A 22,409-nucleotide genomic window follows, 5' to 3' on the forward strand; every position below is an offset into this window, starting at 1 on the left:
TTAATTCAGAGATTTTAGAGATTGTTGAGATTATAAATCATTTGAAATTACAAATTATGTTTCTTTTTTATTAAATACAAATTTAAGAGTGTTAGTGTCACTAATTTATCAGCAAAATCTCAACAATCTCTAAAATTTCTATATTAAATAAATTAATAATAATCACTAAGTTAAATAAATTAATAGTAATAATTATAATTTAGAGAATAATTTATAAATTATTATTATTAATTTATTTAATTTAGAGATTTTAGAGATTGTTGAGATTATAAATTATTTGAAATTACAAATTATGTTTCTTTTTTATTAAATACAAATTTAAGAGTGTTAGTGTCACTTATTTGTTAGCAAAATCTCGACAATCTCTAAAATTTCTAAATTAAATAAATTAATAATAATCACTAAGTTAAATAAATTAATAGTAATAATTATAATTTAGAGAATAATTTATAAATTATTATTATTAATTTATTTAATTTAGAGATTTTAGAGATTCTTGAGATTATAAATCATTTGAAATTACAAATTATGTTTCTTTTTTATTAAATACAAATTTAAGAGTGTTAGTGCTACTTATTTATCAGCAAAATCTCAACAATCTCTAAAATTTCTAAATTAAATAAATTAATAATAATAATGTATTATTAATTAAAATCTCTAAACTAAATAAATTAATAATAACAATTTATTTTAGAGATTTTAGAGATTGTTGAGGTTTTGCTAATAAATAACTAACACTAACACTCTTATATTTTTATTTAATAAAAAAGAAACATAATTTATAATTTTACCAGTTAAAATTTCCATACATTCTTTATCAAAATAAATTTCATAATAAATAAATCTATCCCCTTGCTCCAACAAATTAATCATCTCGATTTACGCTAACTATTCGTCTGACGCTTTCTAAATCTGACGTTTAAGAACATCACGAAACACTCGCTGACAGTCAAGCGCGATGCATTCGCCCAATTACCGGTAAGAATTTATTTAAACGATCGTTCCATTTATCAATCTTATGGTTTAAGAGGCAACGTGTGTTCACGGTATAATGTTTTCCTAACACACAAGCAGTAAAATCGCAACGAACAATCTAACCCTGAAACATGTTATCTGAAGGCTGTAAAATCGGCGTAAAATGGACGCACGCTATCGGATAACGCGGAAGAACTTAATTGTCGGTTGTGATCCGCCGTTTCTTCTTACGTTTCCAGGCATTTAAAGTATGGAACGAGACCTGCAACTGCGAACAGCAACTTCGAAGTGAGACCAGTCCCCGTAGAAAAAGGTCAACGCGCGGAGAAAACGCGAGGGAACATCGCCACAGGAAAACATGTTCGCTTTTCTCTCGTTTTGCGCAACGTAAAAAAGACGTAAGAATCGTTGCTTTCCTCGGATCGTTAGCACCGAGCCAACGATTAAGCGTTGCTTTATCCACCGAATTTTTACCAATTTTTTTTAATATCGTTTATGGTTCTTTTCTCGTTTAATTCCTCCTCGTTCGTGGAAGCGTCGATTAGAGCTGCGGCGAGCCACAGTTTAAATTCAATTTCATGCTGCAGGTTTGACGAGGTATGATACGGTCGAGTTATATTTGTCTAAATTTCTGTCTCGTTCGCGAGAACGAAAGTTTCGTAGTTGACATGGTACATCGAAGTGATAAATTGCACTGCTGTTACTTTGCTGAAATTTTGCGTGGAATTACGTATCAAAGGAATACAGTGAAGAATAAAAATTGCGCTTGAAATAATTAGCATAATTAAGCATAGCTTAAACGTGTGTTAATAAGTATAGTTAATATGTTGGATAGTGGAATAAAAAAAGAAAAAAGAATTTTTATTGATTTAACGAAAGCTACGTTAATGTTCCATTTTCGTGTTCCAGTTTCGCTGTTAGTTTAGAATTTTTCACGTATCTGTGCATCATGTTTAATCATTCGAATGTTGTAAAAATATATATGCAAAATTCTACCTTAAATAGAAAATCACAAACACTCGATAAATTCGATGTAACGAGTTGCGAGTCTCTTGAATAAAAAAGTATCCTCGTGTTCAAAGCGTTCAACTAGTTTGCAACTTACTAATATTACCAACATTAAACGTCAGATTTAGAAAGCGTAATATAGTTAGCTTAAATCGAGGAGATTAATTTGTTGGAGGAAGGGGTTAGATTTATTTATTATGAAATTTATTTTGATAAAGGATTCATTGGAATTTTAACTGGTAAAATTATAAATTATGTTTCCTTTTTATTAAATATAAATTTGAGAGACTGTTGTCTCCAAAATCACTAAAATATATCATTATTATTAATTTATTTAATTTAGAGATTTTAGAGACTGTTGAGATTATAAATTATTAGAAATTTAATTATGTTTCTTTTTTATTAAATATAAATTTAAGAGTGTTATTGCTACTTATTTATCAGCAAAATCTCAACAATCTCTAAAATTTCTAAATTAAATAAATTAATAATTTCAACAATCTCTAAAATCTCTAAATTAAATAAATTAATAACAATAATTTATTTTAGAGATTTTAGAGATTGTTGAGATTTTGCTAATAAATAAGCCAAACTAACACTCTTAAATTTATATTTCATAAAAAAGAAACATAATTTGTAATTTCAAATAATTTATAATCTCAACAATCTTTAAAATCTCTAAATTAAATAAATTAATAATAATAATAATTTACAAATTATTCTCTAAATTAAATTATTAATTTTCTCTAAATTATAATTATTATTAATTTATTTAATTTAGAAATTTTAGAAATTGTTGAGATTTTGCTGATAAATAAATAACACTAACACTCTTAAATTTATATTTAATAAAAAAGAAACATAATTTGTTATTTCAAATAATTTATAATCTCAACAATCTCTAAAATCTCCAAATTAAATAAATTAATAATAGTAATTTATTTTAGAGATTTTACAGATCGTTGAGATTTTACTTTTTACTCTCTGTAATCTGTAGTTGTTTGCTAAAGGGGAGAAAAATTACGACTCGTGTCGCGAGCAGTTTTTTATTTTCATATTAAAAGTCAGAAAGCAGTAACAGTGTACACACGTACAACGATTGTTTCACATGGTGCATACGTTTAACAAGAGCTTTATCGTTAGTGGAAATAACAAAGGCTAGCGTGTAAATTAAAAGCTTTTAATATGTACTTTTCCTTGATAGATGTAGTTCTACCTGTAGAACTACTTTGCTATTCCATAATCTCTTAATCTTCACACTTTTTAATTTCTAAATTATAAGTTGTACTGTGTTAAAACAATTCCTTTGAGGTGATAGAAATTGTTCACGTTAATAAAGACAGTGATATTTATATAACAATTATATGAAATAGTGCACGTTGTAGATAGTAAAACATATTACTGCTACACCTGTTAATATGTGTTTTTGGTTGACAAATTACAAATGATTATTGCTGAATCGCTGTAATTTACCAGTAAAATTACTATTTGTTATACGAGAAGCTCCTGATCTTCACACTTTCTAATTTCCAAATTATAAGTTGGTTTTAAAAAATTCTTTTAAACTAATATTAAATGTTTCACATTAATAGAAGCAGTGATATTTTCATAACAAATATACAAATACAATTAAATTACAAATTACATATAAATATATGCAGAAAATAGTAAAACATATTACTGCTATGTCTATTAATATTTCTTTTAGATGAATTTTTCTAGATGATAAATGTTTATTATTGGATCACTACAATCTGCCTGTAAAACTACTATTTGCTATTCTACAACCTCTTGATCTTCACAGTTTCTAATTTCTAAATTATAAGTTGCATTAAGAGAATTCTTCTAAACTAATATTAAATGTTCCACATTAATAAAACTACTGACATTTACATAACAAATATACAAAGAATTAGAAGTAGAAAATAGTGGAACATATTACTGCTATGTCTTTCAATATGTACTTTTTATAGATAGAAGATAAATGTTTATTATTGGATCACTACAATCTGCCTGTAAAACTACTATTTGCTATTCTACAACCTCTTGATCTTCACAGTTCCTAACTTCCAAATTATAAATTGGATTAAAATTTCTTTTAAACTAATATTAAATGTTCTACATTAATAAAACTACTGACATTTACATAACAAATATACAAAGTATTAGATGTAGAAAATAGTGGAACATATTACTGCTATGTCTATTAATATTTGTCTTTGATTGATAGATGATAAATATTTATTATTGGATCACTACAATCTGCCTGTAAAACTACTATTTGCTATTCTACAACCTCTTGATCTTCACAGTTTCTAATTTCTAAATTATAAGTTGCATTAAGAGAATTCTTCTAAACTAATATTAAATGTTCCACATTAATAAAACTACTAATATTTACATAACAAATATACAAAGTATTATATGTAGAAAATAGTGGAACATATTACTGCTATGTCTATTAATATTTGTCTTTGATTGATAGATGATAAATATTTATTATTGGATCACTACAATCTGCCTGTAAAACTACTATTTGCTATTCTACAACCTCTTGATCTTCACAGTTTCTAACTTCCAAATTATAAATTGTATTAAAAAAATGTTATTCAAACTAAAATTAAATGTCCCAAATTAATAGAATCAGTGACGTGGAAACGGTACTGTACGTTATAAATACTGAAACATATTGCACCATTTTAATGCGTAATTTAAATCCATCGTTCGCTAATTCCATAAAAAGCTAAAATACACTGCCTATTCCAATCGTGAATTCATCATCAATTCCTACAAATACAGTTATTACGAATCGACCCAGATGTTCGACCCATTTTCACACAACTGAACGTGCGAAGCACAGTCCTTACAAAAATACAATTCTTGCTCTTACTTCTCTCTACTCATCTGCCGTGGTTTACACGAATTTCACAGTTCCCCATGCGTGACACAATGCGAAGTTTAAAAAAAAAAAAAAAGAAAAAAGAGAAAGAAAGGAAAAAAAGTGAAAAAAAAAAACGAAAAGAAGGAGAGAAGGCGATAACGCGACTGGAAGTGTGTTATCCGTGCTGAAACGCGGATAAATCCGAAATGTAGGTTTGCAACGAGAGAGCACGCCCTATCTGTGTGCGTGTGTATGTATGTGTGTGTTCCACAGCGTTCGTAACGGTGATCTCGTATAAATAATTGATGAGAAGCCTCGCGGCGATTTGTAATTGTAATTCCGCGGGATACTTGGCCAGTTAAGCAACGTAATTACCGAGCGGACTCGTTATCGTTGGCAGCTCGTCGCTCAAGCGACTTACGGGGACGCGAAGCTGTCTATCTTTGCAGATGGAATTCTCTTTTTACGGAGGGAACGCGGTGGCATCGAATCAGAGACAGGAGACACAACGATTCATCGCACCTGTCCACCCCGGGAAAATTACCTTCGCCGCAGCTTCGTCGCTCCGACAACCACACGATGTTTTATTACGATGAATCGCCAGTTTTATCATTTCTTCCCAGCCACGTATTAGCGAAGATACTTTGTCCGATCGTATTACGGCTACGTAACTTGCTTGGGTCGCTACTTCAGTCCAATTTCAACGTCTCGGATTTATTGGATTGTCAATCAAGAAGCGTATCATTTGTCTACGCGATGATTTACGCGAAATCAAATGTCATTTCGTGTTTCCATGTTTCGCGCATCTCTGGCTCCGGAGTGTCACCAGCTCTTTCACATTTTACTTTCGCAGTGCTACGATGAGCTCGCATCAAGTTCACTGTTATTTTCTCCCGTCGCTTTAATTCAGTAAATTTTGTAGAACAATGATGTTGCTTGTATTGGTTTGGCAACCAAGTGATTGCGGATTTTTTCAATATCATTGATGAATACTATTGATGAATTGAATGACCTATTGAATGTATATTTGTATCTTCTCTGTAGAAAGAAATTATTTACTGTGTGGTAAAGATATTTTGAAGCATTTATAAGAATTTATATAATTATTTATTTGTTATACAGGGTGGTTGGTAACTGGTAGTACAAGCGGAAAGGGGGTGATTCTACGCGAAAAAATAAGTCGAAAATATAGAATAATAATTTTTCGTTTGAGGCTTTGTTTTCGAGAAAATCGACTTTGAATTTCGAGAAAATCAAGACGTGATAAAGTGCACGCGTACCGAGCGAAAATTCAAAGTCGATTTTCTCGAAAACAAAGCCTCAAACGAAAAATTTTTATTCCATATTTTCGATTTCTTTTTTCGCGTAGAATCACCCCCTTTCCGCTTGTACCACCAGTTACCAACCACCCTGTATATTTCTAATTCCCGAATTATAAGTTGGTTTAAAAAATTCTTTTAAACTAACATTAAATTTTCCATATTAATAGAAGCAGTGATATTTACATAACAAACGTACAAAGTATTATATGTAGAAAATAGTAAATTTACTTTTAGTAGAATTTATATATAAGATTTATAAGAAATGAAAAAATATATTAACCGGCCACGGTTCCAGTTAGGACATTCTGAATATAACCGATAAATAGAAGATACTTTGAAATAAAAAGTGTCCCATTGAGCAATTAAACATTTTTATTAGAACAATAATAAAAAAAAATGTGAGAACAAATGTTGCATCTAACGGTGCACTGTGTTGAAACACTCTAAACATAAATGTGGCTCGTCAGTGCAATCTGGACAATAGGTGGTCACCTTTTTGGTCCGATTCTTAGCAATTTTTGATCCTAAATGTTTAACATTTTTTTTATAACACTCACTGCAAAATTTTCGTGCCAGCTACGCTTGCCCTTCTTTCTTCTGCATTTCGTGTGGCAATCTTTATCGAATAAGTATATTTGACGGTTCTGGTGAATGGCACCGTGTAAGGTGCATCACGAGTGCCATTCTAAAATCTGGTACCTTGATTTTTGTTTTTGTTGCTTGTTTATAGAGTATCATGGCGTTTGAAATTGATGTATTTAGCGATAACTCTAAAGCTAATTTTGTATACCACTTGAGGGTTCTTCTATGTGCTGTAGAATATGCTATCATTTGATCTGATAAATCTACGGCACATTTTCCTCTGTTGTAATCTGCCACTACCATTGGTTTATCACGAACATAATTTTTTTCCGGACCTCCACCATTTCAGCCGAATGTTTCGTCGAAATCATAAAAATAATCCTAATACTGTTTACTAATATCTTCTACACGTTTCAACGATATATTCTGCACGTTTTGCTTACGACGAAATGACGAATGCGAATGGTTTGTTGAAATAAACGAAGCCTCGTTCCAATATGTCGCTATCAACTGTTACCAAGGCGCCACGGTGGTCACCCGTGACCACCAATAAGATAAACGGTGCATTGGGGAAGAATGTTGTCTTACACCATCAATTTATTATTATTTTGCCATTATACGCTTTGAATAATAAAAATACTCTCATGGCGTCCAGAGCGAAACGTGTGATTTCGGCGTGGCAGTCAGTGTTAATACGCGTGGTAAGTAAATTGTGATATTAGTTTCCAATTTTTTAAGCAAAAGATATCCAACGATTGTGGAATTACAGATTAAGTTGCACAAATGTTAAAAACATATAATGTTTCACCTTTTATAAATATTAAAAATTAAAAATTTTTTAAATTTAAAAATTTATTTTATAAATATAAATATTTCATATGAATATTTTCTGGAACAAACACAATTCTCAATGTTATTTTATGACATATTAACAAAATCCTCAACTTAATTGCCAACACGTTGGTTTGCACGTTGCTTTTCAAAATGATGCTCTACTGATAGCAACCTTCTTTTTCATAAACAAAGATAGCGACCAACTTTGCAAAACTCGACGACATCTTACGGAAATGGTTTCATTAAAAAGATCGTATTATACGAGAAGGAATGAGTAAATTTATTCGAGTGCCAAGCGAAAGAAAATTCAACCAAGAAATTCAACGTTTCACGTGTTATCACGTAATAGAGTAGTTTCACATCGTGAATTCTATTTTCCACAAGCGCAAGTATTTTCACTGACGAGAGCGTACGAACTTTAACCTCTTTCAGAGTATTCCACGATGGTAGACAAACGTAGATGCATGATAAATTACTATCACGTTATCAAACGTTAACGTGTACACGTACAACATTCACGTCATTAATTACGTCTGGCATAAATTGAACGTCTAAGTTAACGATGTATATATCGCGTATATATCATCTTATCATGTTTTAAAATAATTAATAAATATACTGTTACGTACGTACATAATCTCGTTGTTTCAATTCTAATGCTGCTACGTATTCGCACCAGCGATATTTTAAACTCGTCCACATTACTCGCACATCGTGTTCCCTGATTTACATCGAATCAATTAAATTTGTATACTAACAAGATCATTATACGTCGCAATCCCACCGCTACTATCCCATTTCGTTGTACTAAGCTACACGATGACAACTAAATGAATAATATACTCGCGTTATCAACGTTACATTTATTCCAGTTATCGCGTTAAAAATGATATCCTCGCGATGTTTATGCGATCGAAGCGTGCAATTATGCTCAGCGTTCATAACTATTGTACGTTGGCCAGGTTGACGGACGACTATTTTTACAAGATGACGTCAACCTGGCACGATTTCGTGTCGGAAAATCTCAGCAAGAGGTCGACGACAAGGATTTTAAAGGATAAAAAGAACGTGTCACGAGATTTAGGCCAACGTGGGTAGCTGAAGAACCGTAAGAATCGACCTACGCCAGCTCTGTTATCGATATGCACACATTTTCTGCCTTATTTATGTATCGAAAGCGCAAAGAAAATCCTCTCCTCCTCGTCCACCCACGAAAAATCAATCCGCCGTACTTCGCACATCTATCAAATTCCAAGCGAAACCTGGTTTCTGCGTAAGGCGATGCACAGCAACAAGCAATACGCGCGCTTATTTTTCAACCAGTTAACTGCGGAATTTAGTTTCAGCAAACACTCACGGGTTTAGGCCCCGTGGAGTGCGCAAATAAATACAAGCGACGACGAGTATACTCGTCAAACGCAAAGTTAACAAGTTAACTGGTTTATACAGTGGAAGCTGTATGGCTCGAGTCTCACCGCGATTTTCTCCATTCCCTTTTGATAAATATTTCTGCGAGATAGAATTTAATCCAATTCGAATTATTCGCCACGTGTCATCAAGGTGCGTCATTTTACCTGCGTGGCTGGAATTTCGAATAGTCGGACGTCTACGAGTAGAAGTTTATCTCTGAGTGTATGGAACAGAAGTTGTATCGCCGCTGCCTGCGCAACTCGCAGCGAACCTACAACTGTGCCGTGTGTCGCAAGATGTGAGAAATCGGTCGTTCGATTCTGTGAAGAAAAGACAAGGCAAGTCGTACGCTCCTTCGCCCTTCGACCACGCGCGAGCTGATCGTTTCTCGTCGCTCGGGCGCGGAATTCTCATCGTCTGCTGCCTCTTCGACTATCTCGTTAACGTAAGTCGAATGAAACGAGGTGCAAGGAGAAGCTGAAAATACGGAAAACTCGAATGTGCGTTCGCGCGGAGCTTCTGTGCGTCGGATTTTCGTTCCCTCGGGAATTTCGACAAGTGGAAACCTCTGCAAGTGGCAGATTTCAGCTTTCGTTAAACTGCGAGCTCGTTGTTAAAATTACGAAAGCAGAATGAGTCTTTTCCTCGCGTCAAACTGTACACTTGTTGCTAACTTCTCAGAGTAGACTTTTTACTCGAAGCTAATTTCCTTCCTGAGAAACTTCAATTTTCCTAATCGTATGATTCTTCGAATAAGTCGCCGATATAAATAATAATTTTCTATGCGCTACAACATGTACGGGAGCTGGTTACATTTTCATGTTTCGACTGAACCAGTTAACTGGGGAATTTAGCTGGAAAAATCGTAGTAGTAAAGACTATTAATGACTATCACTGCTCGTAGAGAAATTACGCTTGCGCGGACAATTTCCGATTCACAGTCGCATCGAAATGCACGCGTCTCTTGCGAGAGGTCAAGAACAATTCAGACGATCGCTATCTACTCGAAGTAGAAAGCGCAGGGGCCATCGAATGACGGACCGAAGACGAAGGAAGTGACGTCACATTATTATAGTTACGGCTCTTGGTAACCAGTCGCGGTTGACAAGCCAAGCGTCCACCGTACTCTTTTCGATCTCTTTGATATTCTTTACCCGCCTTACCGCCATGTCCGCTTCTTTCTTCCCTTCACCAAGAGTCAGCCCTTTGTTCCATAGCTTCTGTTATTCGAGAGATCGCCCTTGTGACTTTGGTTCCGCTCGAAATACACAGCACGTTGGTCGTCTGGTCTGCGGTTCTTCTCGGAGTTGAATATTATTCGAATTATTTCGAATAAAAATATTTACTTCAGATAAATAATTATCGGAGTAAGTTCGTATCAGTCGAGTATTTTATACGTGGAATAATTGTTTGTTATGGGGGAGAAATTGGTTTCTAGATTCATTGGAATAACGATTGTAGAATTATTCGAGCGATAATACGATTGTCCTGTTAATTGTTTTCGACGAGTATACTCGTCACGAAGGAATGGCGATATTTCGTGCTACGACGAGTATACTCGTCACGCGTAAAAAGTAGTTACTATTTGCTGTTTACGTTGTAGTTTAGGAATTGCAGTAAATTACAGTTTAGGAATGGCAGTAAATTACAGTTTAGGAATTGCGGTAAATTGCAGCAATATAATTAAAAAGTAAGAGTCGTTTCGTTGCAACTTAATACTATATTATGATAGCCATACATACTCTGTGTTTGACGAGTATACTCGTCACGCGTAAAAGATAGTTATTATTTGCTGTTTAAATTGCAGTTTAGGAATTGCAGTAAATTGCAGCAATAAAATTAAAAAATAAGACAGTCGTTTCGTTGCAACTTAATTCTATATTATGACAGCCATACATACTCTGTGTTTGACGAGTATACTCGTCACGCGTAAAAGATAGTTATTATTTGCTGTTTAAATTGCAGTTTAGGAATTGCAGTAAATTGCAGCAATAAAATTAAAAAATAAAACAGTCGTTTCGTTGCAACTTAATTCTATATTATGACAGCCATACGTACTCCATGTTTGACGAGTATACTCGTTATTCCTTGCTTTCTGTGACGCATTTTTAGCTACACAGTTTTCAAAGAGGTTGCAACAGCTAACTGATTAATTATCCGTTTCCATCTAATTTTGTACAAGCGTATACAGATACCGGTACAATTCTTACTATTCGCTTATCGGACGAATAATTTATCACGTGACGATAAACTTTCTAACCTGGCAATTAACAAAGCCAATAAATATTACTACTGCAGAACGAAGCTTATAAATATATTGGAAATCACGTTTAGTATCACGTCTATCCACGATGTAACACGTAAATATTTATATACAATATATAATTCTATCCAAATAAATAAGTCGATTAAATTTTTCTTCAGATAAATTCTTACAAAAATAATATTTTATTCGAAAAAATACTTATCCGATTGGATATTTATTTGCTAGTGACGAATGAAAGTTTCGACCCATTTTCACATATAGAAAGCTTCCTGTCAATCATTCGGCCCTGTCTTACCCCGAATTAGCTAAGTTCGGATATACTCGACAACTTTAGAAGCTCGATTTTCCCAAAAACCAAGCGTCCAATGAATAAATTTTATTCTACACTTTCCACTTATTTTTTCGCGAAGAACAACTTACTGTCGATCATTTCGTCCCGTGCAGTTCGGAATTAGCCAGATTTGGCTATACTCACCCAATTTACAAGTTCGATTTTCCCGGAAACGACGCGTCGAATGAATAAATTTTATTCCACACTTTCGACGTACTTTTTCATGTAGAATCACCCCGCGTTGCCAATTATACCACAATTACAGAGACACCACGTGTAGAGGTGGTGCACGTGTGGAAGGTCGACGTACGGCGCGGCGTCGATCTGTTTGCAAAAGTAAATCGTCGATAGCCGGAAGCATAAATGTGTCATCAGGTTTTAACACTCTGGGGACCCGCTGCTCTGGCAACCACGTAGCCTCACTTCCCGGCTGTTTCGCAGCGATTGAAAACCATTCAAAGCGACCAATATTACATCTAATATACTGAAATTAATAGTTTCGTATTATCGAAACGTCTAATGCAAAAATACTTGCGTAACATTTCGTCCAAAGTGTCCATTATTATTTTTTCTTTCCTAATCTTTCATTTAACAACAGTTACATTTTTTATAAGACACCGCATCAAGTATAAAAGACACGGATTGGCGCTTCCAATCTCCAGAGTGTTAAGCTGCATAGCAACTGTGAGTGGCAGAGTACTTTTAAGAAGTTAGCGTGGTTTTAAAAGTCGCGGATGTAGTCGCGGATGTTATAGTTTCTGGCTGACGACAAAAGGCCTGGCGCTCTCTGCTGTCCGCATGCGAGGATCGCGTGCACGGGGCGATGACTCGGGGACACGGGGTCACGGTGACCCGTGGCGTGGCACGTGAAAAGCGATAAGAGTTCTGCCTAGACTTTAGACTGTAGCAGGATGTGGCCAGGCTGATGAACCCTCTGGCTCTGGCAACACGACTGGCAATAAGTCAACAAGCTCAGCACTTAAGAACTTCCCAACGAGATGATCCAGATTGCCGATGATCGATGCATGTACGTATCATCCAATAGAGATGGCACGCAAAATTGCAAACTTCATTCACGACCATAATTGACCTGATCATAATTCTTCATCTTCATTGAATTATTTACACGTACACGTTAGCACACTGGCATATTGCGAGAAATATAATAATTGAAAGGAAGAAGAATCTCATTGAAAATATGTCGTACGTCTCTACAAATCACAACACTTTCCTGTTGAAACTTATTTTCATTCCTATCACTGAATTTCATTATCAAGTTCCATTTTTTAAATTTTGACTTTCCTCCACTCTGGTCAAACTTATGGGGAAGATGCTTAAAACGCTCGCTACTGCACGACTCTCCCCTGTATATGTGTTTTCTAGTAATATACAGGCTGAGGCTCCTGACGTCACTTAAAATAGCTTGCAAATTATTGGTTGTATGGAAAAGCGTTTGAAAGAAAAGTTGCATAGTATCTAGGGACACGTACACGGGTAAATCATCAAATTTTGCGTAATTGATCCTACTTTGAGAAACAAATATTAGACATTCTATTTAAAAAAATTCATACTGACCCTAATATCTCGCTAAAAAGCTAAGATAATTTAAAAAAAAAAAAAATACAAATTAGAGCACTGTACGTCTGCCTAGATACCATGCAATTTTTCTTCCAGACACGTTTTCATACAACGAATAACTCAGCTGTTTAAAGTCGTCCAATTAAGCTAGAAAAATTTACCAAATGTCCTGGACAAATTGCAAAGTACAAATTAAATAAAAAGAGTAAAAACGTTAGGAGTCACCCTGTACATATAGGTCGCACGTATCATCGGTTCAAGTGGAAAAAGGCTCACCGATAATCATAATATGATAATAATAGTAAAAAGTACATGATACATAATACGTAATCGAAGATGAATGTTGCGACAACTGAAACATGATCGTTCAGTTTAGCGACTATTGAATGTCTCGTCGAACCGTGGCCATTTCCCGAAACTCCACTGTTGACAAATCACCGGCTTGGGAGAGGTCGGAGACAAGCGTGGCCACTTGCTAACACATGGTCGGTGCTCGTTGATTTCGGCTACATCTGTACGTATTAGTCGTTAGTCGTGCAGCTGTGTGTATACGAGCCAAGAACAAGATGCCATATATGCGCTACGTGGGCCAAAGGAGAAGGCGATACAACGCGCACCGCCTTAACCAGCTCCAGCATTTCAAGATTACAGGACTGGCAAGGACTCTTGCGATCGTGGACACGGTTAGGTAATCGAAACGAATACTCCTGCCTGGATTCTACGCAACTACACGGATTTTACCATTATCGTTGCCAACCTGGCTTCGAACACCAGTTCCATGGAATGTCAGATTTTCATTCTACGAGACGACCAGACACTCCTGGCCAGCGCAACGTCCAAAGAAGCAGAAGATTATCGCGTGTATCTGAATTTTGCCAAGTCTGGTTTCTTTTTTTTTTTTTTTTGCGTTAACGATAATACTGAAAGCTTGGAAGCTCGAAATCGTATTTTAATTTCGATATTTCTTACTTTGTTTAAATTAATTTACGAGCTGGTCATGTACATGTAGATGTAAGGACTGCGAGTAGAACGTGGTTTTTCCTCCCGTTTAAATTTCGTGTTCCTTACGATATCGTAAAGCGGAAAACATTTGCCACGTGTAATCAGAACGTTATACGAAATTACAATTGAACGTTAGAGAAATGTGACGTGAATACACGTACGTGAATCGATAACAATCAAAACGACAATCTCGTGCACACATTGTGCGCTTCGATGCGTTCCGAAACGTGCATTAAGTTCGTTCTTCGTTTAATCGATGTTGCGATTTATTTCGATACAGACGAAGAACGAAGATGCTTTAGGTTTTAAGGTTAGTCCACACGATTATTTCAACGACGTGTCTATAGTTTTCCAGTGTGCATGTTCAAATTTACTATGTATGTATATGTACAACTGACTGGACAATATAATAAATATTCTAAAAATATCAACTTGTGTCTAATCGATCTTACTAATTTGTCATCGATATCGTTTCAAAATTCCACTTTGAATATTCGTAGAATCGTTTAAATATTGGCAACTAAGTGATTGCGGATTTTGTCGTTGCCACCTAGTGACAAACTCCGCAATCACTCAGTTGCTAACCTAAAAGTAGTAGAGTCATTTGTAACAGGCGAAGAGATCAGCAAAGATGCACAAGCTATTGATCACAATTTCATACGAGATTTTTATGCTGGTTTTAACACGTGTAACCGAGTTTATCGAAGAAATAGTTCGCCAGAAGAGGAAATATTCCTACCTGCAACAATTCCAAACGCGAGGAGGCCTGCGGTGCTGCCATCGTAGCTTAAACGACGATCGTTCTGCCACCGTGATCCGTCTTTTTTTTTTTTTTCCTGAAACCAATCGAAAATATATGATGTATAATATGGCAAAATATGGCCAAATATGAGTTACGTTTAATAATAAAATTTTTACTTAGATAAACCGTGTTTCGCTCAACCGAAGATTAACACTTTACCGACTGATAGCCGATTAATCGGTTTTTTGTTGCCGAGGCTTATCGACCGATAGCCTATTAATCGGCTTCTTGTCGCCGACACTTACCGACCGATAGCCTATTAATCGGCTTTTTGTCGCCGACAATCTTTCTCATTATTAGAGCAGTAATTTGTTATTTAGTACTAAGGTACGTTGCTCGGTTGCGTCAGTCACGTTGCCTTGTAAGCTCCCATAGTTTTATACCAATTTGAAAAACGTATCGTTCGCGATGAACAAAAAGAATGGTATTGGAGAGTCTAAACCGAAACAGAGCCGGCGCCAGGGTGAATCTGCGCCTGAGGTGCCGGTCGGACGTGCGTATACGGTTGAATCGCTAGCGGTCGGTAAGGTGTTGATTATCTTACTGTCTTTTAGATAACATTCGAATTACGTGAGTATTTTTTGGATTTTCGGCCAGCAAGATGCATTGCGCCAGAGCAATAATAATAGAGATAATAGCAATGATAATAAAATAGTTGTATTTTGAAATGAAATAAATATTAAAACATATATTCGTTTTGTATTAATGTTGAGAAATAATAATGTATTAATTTTGAGATAATGAAAAAATTGACTGAAATAGCGAACTATTTTCTTTTTAAACTAAACCTACGCTATTTAATACGAAGAATGTCACAGTACAAAAATTGTTTTCGGTAATAAGCAACATCTTTTGTTTTATTTAGAAACTTTTTTTATTCTTTCTATTATCTCTCAAACCTAAAGATTATTATCAAAAAATTGTCAAAGAAAAAGAAGATTTCTAACGATACTGTTCTCGAATTAATTAACAACCCACTTCAAATTTCCAACTTGAAATTTCAATCGGTTTACCAATTTACATTTTCTAGTCATTGCGTCCATCTCCTAACAAATTGACTGCATTTTCGAGTAATTTTTTTACCGACCACGTTGATCTCTGAAAATTATTTATTATAACATTCCTGTGTCACAAAGGATAGATAGAAAAGACAGGCTAAACGCTTTAAGTTAAAGAGGAATTAATTAAACACAATTAAGCGTACTATATTTTGTGCAATTTTATGACACATTATTTTGCAGAAAATAATTCAGATAAAATATGACGCGACGTATTATTTCGTACTATGTCCACGACAGTTCGTTCTATCTTGTGCTCGTAACGTACAGAAAAACGTACGTAGAAAAGAAATTGCACAACGACGAGTGACCTTTGCGTTGCATTTGTGAACAAGCTTTCATGTCGTGAATAAAATCTTCAGTCAATTGAAACCGTTATGCTTGGAAGAAGAAAAGCGCGGTGGCGTTTTTCGAAAACAATGGAAAAAAGCAAAATTATCAGCAGACTCTGTTTTACGTTTTAAAGATACCGGTACCTGAACGTTCATTATAATTATTAGTTTGGATACAGTTCGTTGCATCCGGGTGCACGCAAATCCGGACGCAGCAGACTCACGCGATCGGACGCCTCTTTTGTTTAAATTTACTGTTGTGCCCGGTTGCAGCGTGTTTCATGTGCAAATACAAAGTAAAAACGAAATGGGAAAAGTGAACGCGGTATTCGTCGTTTAAAAGCAGCAGAAAAGCGAGCTTACTTACAATTCAATTTTGCCAGTGAATTTGTCAATCTTACTTTTTTATTATTGTCAATAAGTGTGTTTAGTATTTAATAAATACCTGGTATTTATTTTTTAATGAGTTGCTGCTGAGTTAAATATTTCCTTTTCGTAATACAAATTTACAGATTCAAGTTTGTAAGTTGTTTGGTTTCTACGTAACACGATATATTTCACGGTTTTTTTTTTGTAATATATGCGATTTATTCCCCACAGTGTTATTATACTTGTTGTAATAGCAGCAAGCTTCCCATGGCAAATAACAATGCTCCTACTCCTAAGTCAAACTTCCCATGAATAAGAATTACACGACAGACATTTGTTACAAGGCAGTAAAACGGAAACAGATATTACAGGCAGAATCACGAACACGTTGCTTGAAAGCGAACGATTTTCGAAGTATCTTTCGAGGCATCGACTACTCTTTCGACACGATCGACGCTCTGAACGCGTGATATTTTATTAACGTAACACGTGTTCAAAATCATTTTATTAACGTGATTCTTAAAATGTAATACTCTTCTCCATATTTATGGAACTTTTCGAAACGCCAACACAGTATATATTGGGTTGGCAACTAAGTGATTGCGGAATTTGGCATTAGGTGGTATTGACAAAATCCGCAATCACTTAGTTGCCAATATCACTTTGTATAATATATATTGTACAAGTACATTGCACTGTACAATACATGTTATACAATTTACACAATTATACAATCAATTGTATAATATATACTCTACAAAGTAATAATATATAATATAATATGTATTATATATATCACTTTGTATAATATATACTGTACTGTACAATACATGTTATACAATTTACTGTAAATTGCTAATTATAGTATAATGCTAAACATTTTGTTCTTAGTTATTGTACTTTGTTACTTGTATAATATATACTCTACAAAGTAATAATATATAATATAATATGTATTATATATATCACTTTGTATAATATATATTGTACAAATACATTGTACTGTACAATACATGTTATACAATTTATTGTAAATTGATAATTACTGTATAATGCTAAACATTTTGTTCTTAGTTATTGTACTTTGTTACTTGTATAATATATACTATACAAAGCAATAATGTATGATATAAAATGTATTATATATATTACTTTGTATAATATATATTATGCAAGTACATTGCACTGTACAATACATGTTATACAATTTACACAATTATACAGTTTATTGTAAATTAATTGTATAATATATACTCTACAAAGTAATAATATATAATATAATATGTATTATATATATCACTTTGTATAATATATACTGTACTGTACAATACATGTTATACAATTTATTGTAAATTCCTAATTACTATAGAATGCTAAACATTTTGTTCTTAGTTATTGTACTTTGTTACTTGTATAATATATACTAGACAAAGTAATAATATGTAATATAATATGTATTACATATATCACTTTGTATAATATATATTGTGCAAGTACATTGTACTGTACAATACATGTTATACAATTTATTGTAAATTGATAATTACTGTATAATGCTAAACATTTTGTTCTTAGTTATTGTACTTTGTTACTTGTATAATATATACTATACAAAGTAATAATGTATAATATAATATGTATTATATATATCACTTTGTACAATATATATTGTATAAACACATTATACTGTACAATACACGATATGAAATTTATTGTGTATTATACAATATTATTCTATATATATATGTCAAACTGTAGAGAAATGTCTTTTTATAGATATACACAATGTTCACTTGTACAGTACACAGTCATTAGATGGTATTGATAAAATCACTTAGTTGCCAACCCAATACATCTGACGAAGAAAACGATATGTGGACTCCATTGATTCCATTATATTCAGAGAAATACAACAAAAATATTTGCTGTCCGATAACACCAACTTACGTGTATTTTAATCGAGCTACTCGAACCTATCGATCCTAAGCAGTCGTGGCTGCAGTATTTAACAGATATTCCGTACCAGTTCCGGGGTCAAGTACTCGAATGACCGTGGACGAAGGAAGCTCGAAAACGATCGCACGAGGAAACGTAATTGCGGCGAAGCTGTATGCGCCCACTCATCCCACCTACCACTGAACAGATCTTTCGATCTTCATTCGGAGTAGAGAGAAAGAGAGAGAGAGAGAGAGAGAGACGGAGACAGACAGAGAGAGAGAGAGAGAGAGAGAGAGAGAGAGAGAGAGAGAGAGAGAAGGTTCACTTCGATACTGGCGATCCACCTTCAACTCACGTTCCTCTTCTTTCGAGTATAGAACTTTTGCGAATTACATTTGGTAATGGACACGCGTTCTTCGCGAGCAAATGGAGGATCACTCGGTTCGATGAGTTTCTGGTTACTCAGATGTTTAATAAATAGCTTCGAGACTGATTCTTGATTTTGGTAAACTAGGCAATCGCCTAGAGGACTAACCAGGGCAAGATCTAAATTTATCATTAATTTCATGAAATTAATTAATTCGATGCTCAGCATCTATATTATTATAATTTATTGTTAATTTATTTGCAGATTATGTCGTGTACGTGAAACAAATAGTTTTGTACTTTTGCTTTTTTTCCAGTTAATTTAACGCTACTGGATAATTATCTATTATAATGTCGAGGAATCTGGTGAATATTAGAATTATAGAAACGTTGAAAACGAGCAATTTTCGTTATTTTGAGGGAAATTTTATATATATTTGCATAGAATAGTAGATTTTTCAACGCTCGAATGATTTCTCTAGCAAAACGTGCTAAAAACTTATTTTTCTTCCTTCACTGTATATTTTCCCACGTAGCTTTCGCTTTGATCTCTTTTGCCAAGTTTTACGCTTTAATCCTAACTTCCACTCTATATTTGTTTATGTAATATGTAATATAATATAAATAAGATAATATTTACTCCTATTTTACAATTCTACCAAGTTTGAGGACATTCAAGTATCTCTAAATTATTTTTTTAATAGACATTGTATAACAAATTTGTTTTACATCTATGATTCATGCTGTATTGCTTGTACTTTGACACAGCAACACGTAAATTATTTTACCTCGGTTTATTCTTTCTTGCTTGCTTCCTAATGAATTAGCTGCTTATTATCAAAATATAATTTAAGAAAGCCAAAGAGAAATTTTAGAATTTTAGAATTTTAGAATATCTTACTACCGCAGAAATATTTTTAAGAGAAGCAAGACACTATATTATTTTATTATATTAAACTTGTCACTATTAAAGTGTCTAATATTATATCTTACTACTGCAGAAATATTTTCAAGAGAAGCAAGACACTATATTATTTTATTATATTAAACTTGTTACTATTAAAGTATCTAATATTATATTTTACTACTGGAGAAATATTTGCAAGAAAAGGAAAACCATATATTATTTTATTATATTAAACTTGTCGCTATTAAAGTGTCTAATATTATATCTTGCTATTGCAGAAATATTTTCAAGACAAGGAAAATATTACATTATTTTATTATATTAAATTTGTTTTATATCTACGATTTTTCCTCTATTCTTTGTATTTTAACACAGCAACGTGTAATCCATTTTGTCTTATTTTATTTATCATTGCACTGGCATTATTATTGTAGACACTATATTATTTTATTATATTAAACTTGTCACTATTAAAGTGTCTAATATTATATCTTACTACTTTAGAAATATTTTCAAGAGAACAAGACACAATATTATTGTATTATATTAAACTTGTTACTATTAAAGTATCTAATGTTATATCTTACTACTGGAGAAATATTTACAAGAAAAGGAAAACAATATATTATTTTATTATATTAAACTTGTCACTATTAAAGAGTCTAATATTATATCTTACTACTGCAGAAATATTTTCAAGACAAGGAAAATATTACATTATTTTATTATATTAAATTTGTTTTATATCTATGATTTTTCCTCTATTCTTTGTACTTTAACATAGCAACGTATAACCCATTTTGTCCAATTTTATTTATCATTGCTTTGTCCTTGATCAATTAGGTGCCTATTATTCTATGTTATCGTATATTACATTGTACATTAATGTCTAACTCTACAATTCATTGTTACAGAAATATTTGCAAGAGGAAGGAGACGTAATATTACAATGAAACATTGTTGCAAATTATAACCTAATTACATTCACTCTTCGTATGCTCTTATCATTCCCACCATGCTTTTCAATCGTTGTATCAGCGTAATCGAATGAACGCGGAAATTGCTCGATCATCACAGCCACGGGAATCAAATATAATTACTTTTGATAATCGATAATCAAATACGCAAATAAATCAATTATTAATTGCGTAACAACGTATAACAGTGCCAACAACTGTGGTTACTGTACTTACGTTAATACGTGTGCCACGTTTCACCACCATAAAATCACAATTTCGTAATTGTGATATATTTCGAAATGATGACGTAATTGCAAACGAATTTCGACGAAAGTCAGATCGCGACAGGAACATTATGTTTCTATTTCTGCTAGAACGTTGTTTCTGTACCTGCTTGACAAATTACAAGTTTTAAGAGTTTCATGATTATTACACAATGGCGGACAGAAGAATGTTTGACGGTTAAAGAGTGCGAGAGAAGATCATAATTTTACAAAATCAAATTATAGTCGACATTCAAACGATACAATTAATAAATATAATATAATATTCGATTGGCAACTAAGTGATTGGGGTTAGGTTATTTAATAGGTTAGGTTAGGTTATGTAATATTCGGTTGGCAACTAAGTAATTGCGGATTTTGTCATTAGGTGGTATTACAAAATCCGCAATCACTTAGTTGCCAAGCCAATACAATCTCTTTTTCTGCTTATCAAATTATCAAATTGCAAAATCAAATTATAGTCGACAATCAAACGATACAATTAATAAATATAATATAATATTCGATTGGCAACTAAGTGATTGGGGTTAGGTTATTTAATAGGTTAGGTTAGGTTATGTAATATTCGGTTGGCAACTAAGTGATTGCAGATTTTGTCGATACCATCCAATGACAAAACCCGCAATCACTTAGTTACCAAGCCAATATTTCAGTCTGTTCGTTTAACATACGACTTATCGGATCAGCTCTAAGCATTTCTACGTTACTTACGCGTTTAGAAAGATTTTGGCGCGTTTCTTGCACAATGTCAAGCAAGTTAAAATTATCAATGAATTTATCGAAAATTGTATGCAACATGTTCGATAATCAATTTGAATGTTACAGTAGATATATATATATATAGAATTCTTTGATAAAGCTACTTGACGTTTGAAAAAGAATTTAAGACATTTGTATTTGTATGCTTTCGCAGTATACTTCCTACAGAATATAAAATATAAATTTATCGATTTTATTAAAATTAAATCGTTCGATGAAGTAGCATATGAAGCTTCTAATATCGATGATAACTCAAGGTTTCCAATCAAAGGTTAATGATCAGACGCGCGCACACTTACACTGAGATGAAAGACAGCCATTTTTAACGCATGATGTGAAAACAAGGCCATGCGGGCTGTATATTCTGTGTGAATACTTTGTGCCGCTTTCAAGCGTTAAATCCACCTCTCTTGAAATAGAATTCGTCCCAAAAGATCCTTCTTACT

The 22,409-nt window shown here is 33.5% G+C and overlaps 1 protein-coding gene across 2 annotated transcripts in view; it reads right to left on the minus strand.

The window, feature by feature from the left end:
- Window positions 1–22,409, minus strand: part of LOC138188883 (microtubule-associated protein futsch) — an 88,655-nt gene that overhangs the window by 48,289 nt on the left and 17,957 nt on the right. Inside the window, exon 1 of one of the 2 annotated variants that reach the window (XM_069131029.1) lies at window positions 14,929–14,995. The exons of the other annotated variant lie outside the window; for it this stretch is intronic. Within the exon in view, the coding sequence (XP_068987130.1) occupies window positions 14,929–14,970 (42 nt within the window). The 5' untranslated portion in view covers window positions 14,971–14,995. Of the gene's footprint in view, window positions 1–14,928; window positions 14,996–22,409 lie in introns of those variants that run through there. 2 annotated transcript variants of the gene reach the window in all.

Source organism: Bombus flavifrons, chromosome 17 (assembly GCF_040668555.2).
Source record: "Bombus flavifrons isolate JBK064 chromosome 17, iyBomFlav1_principal, whole genome shotgun sequence".
Classification (NCBI taxonomy): Eukaryota; Metazoa; Arthropoda; class Insecta; order Hymenoptera; family Apidae; genus Bombus; species Bombus flavifrons.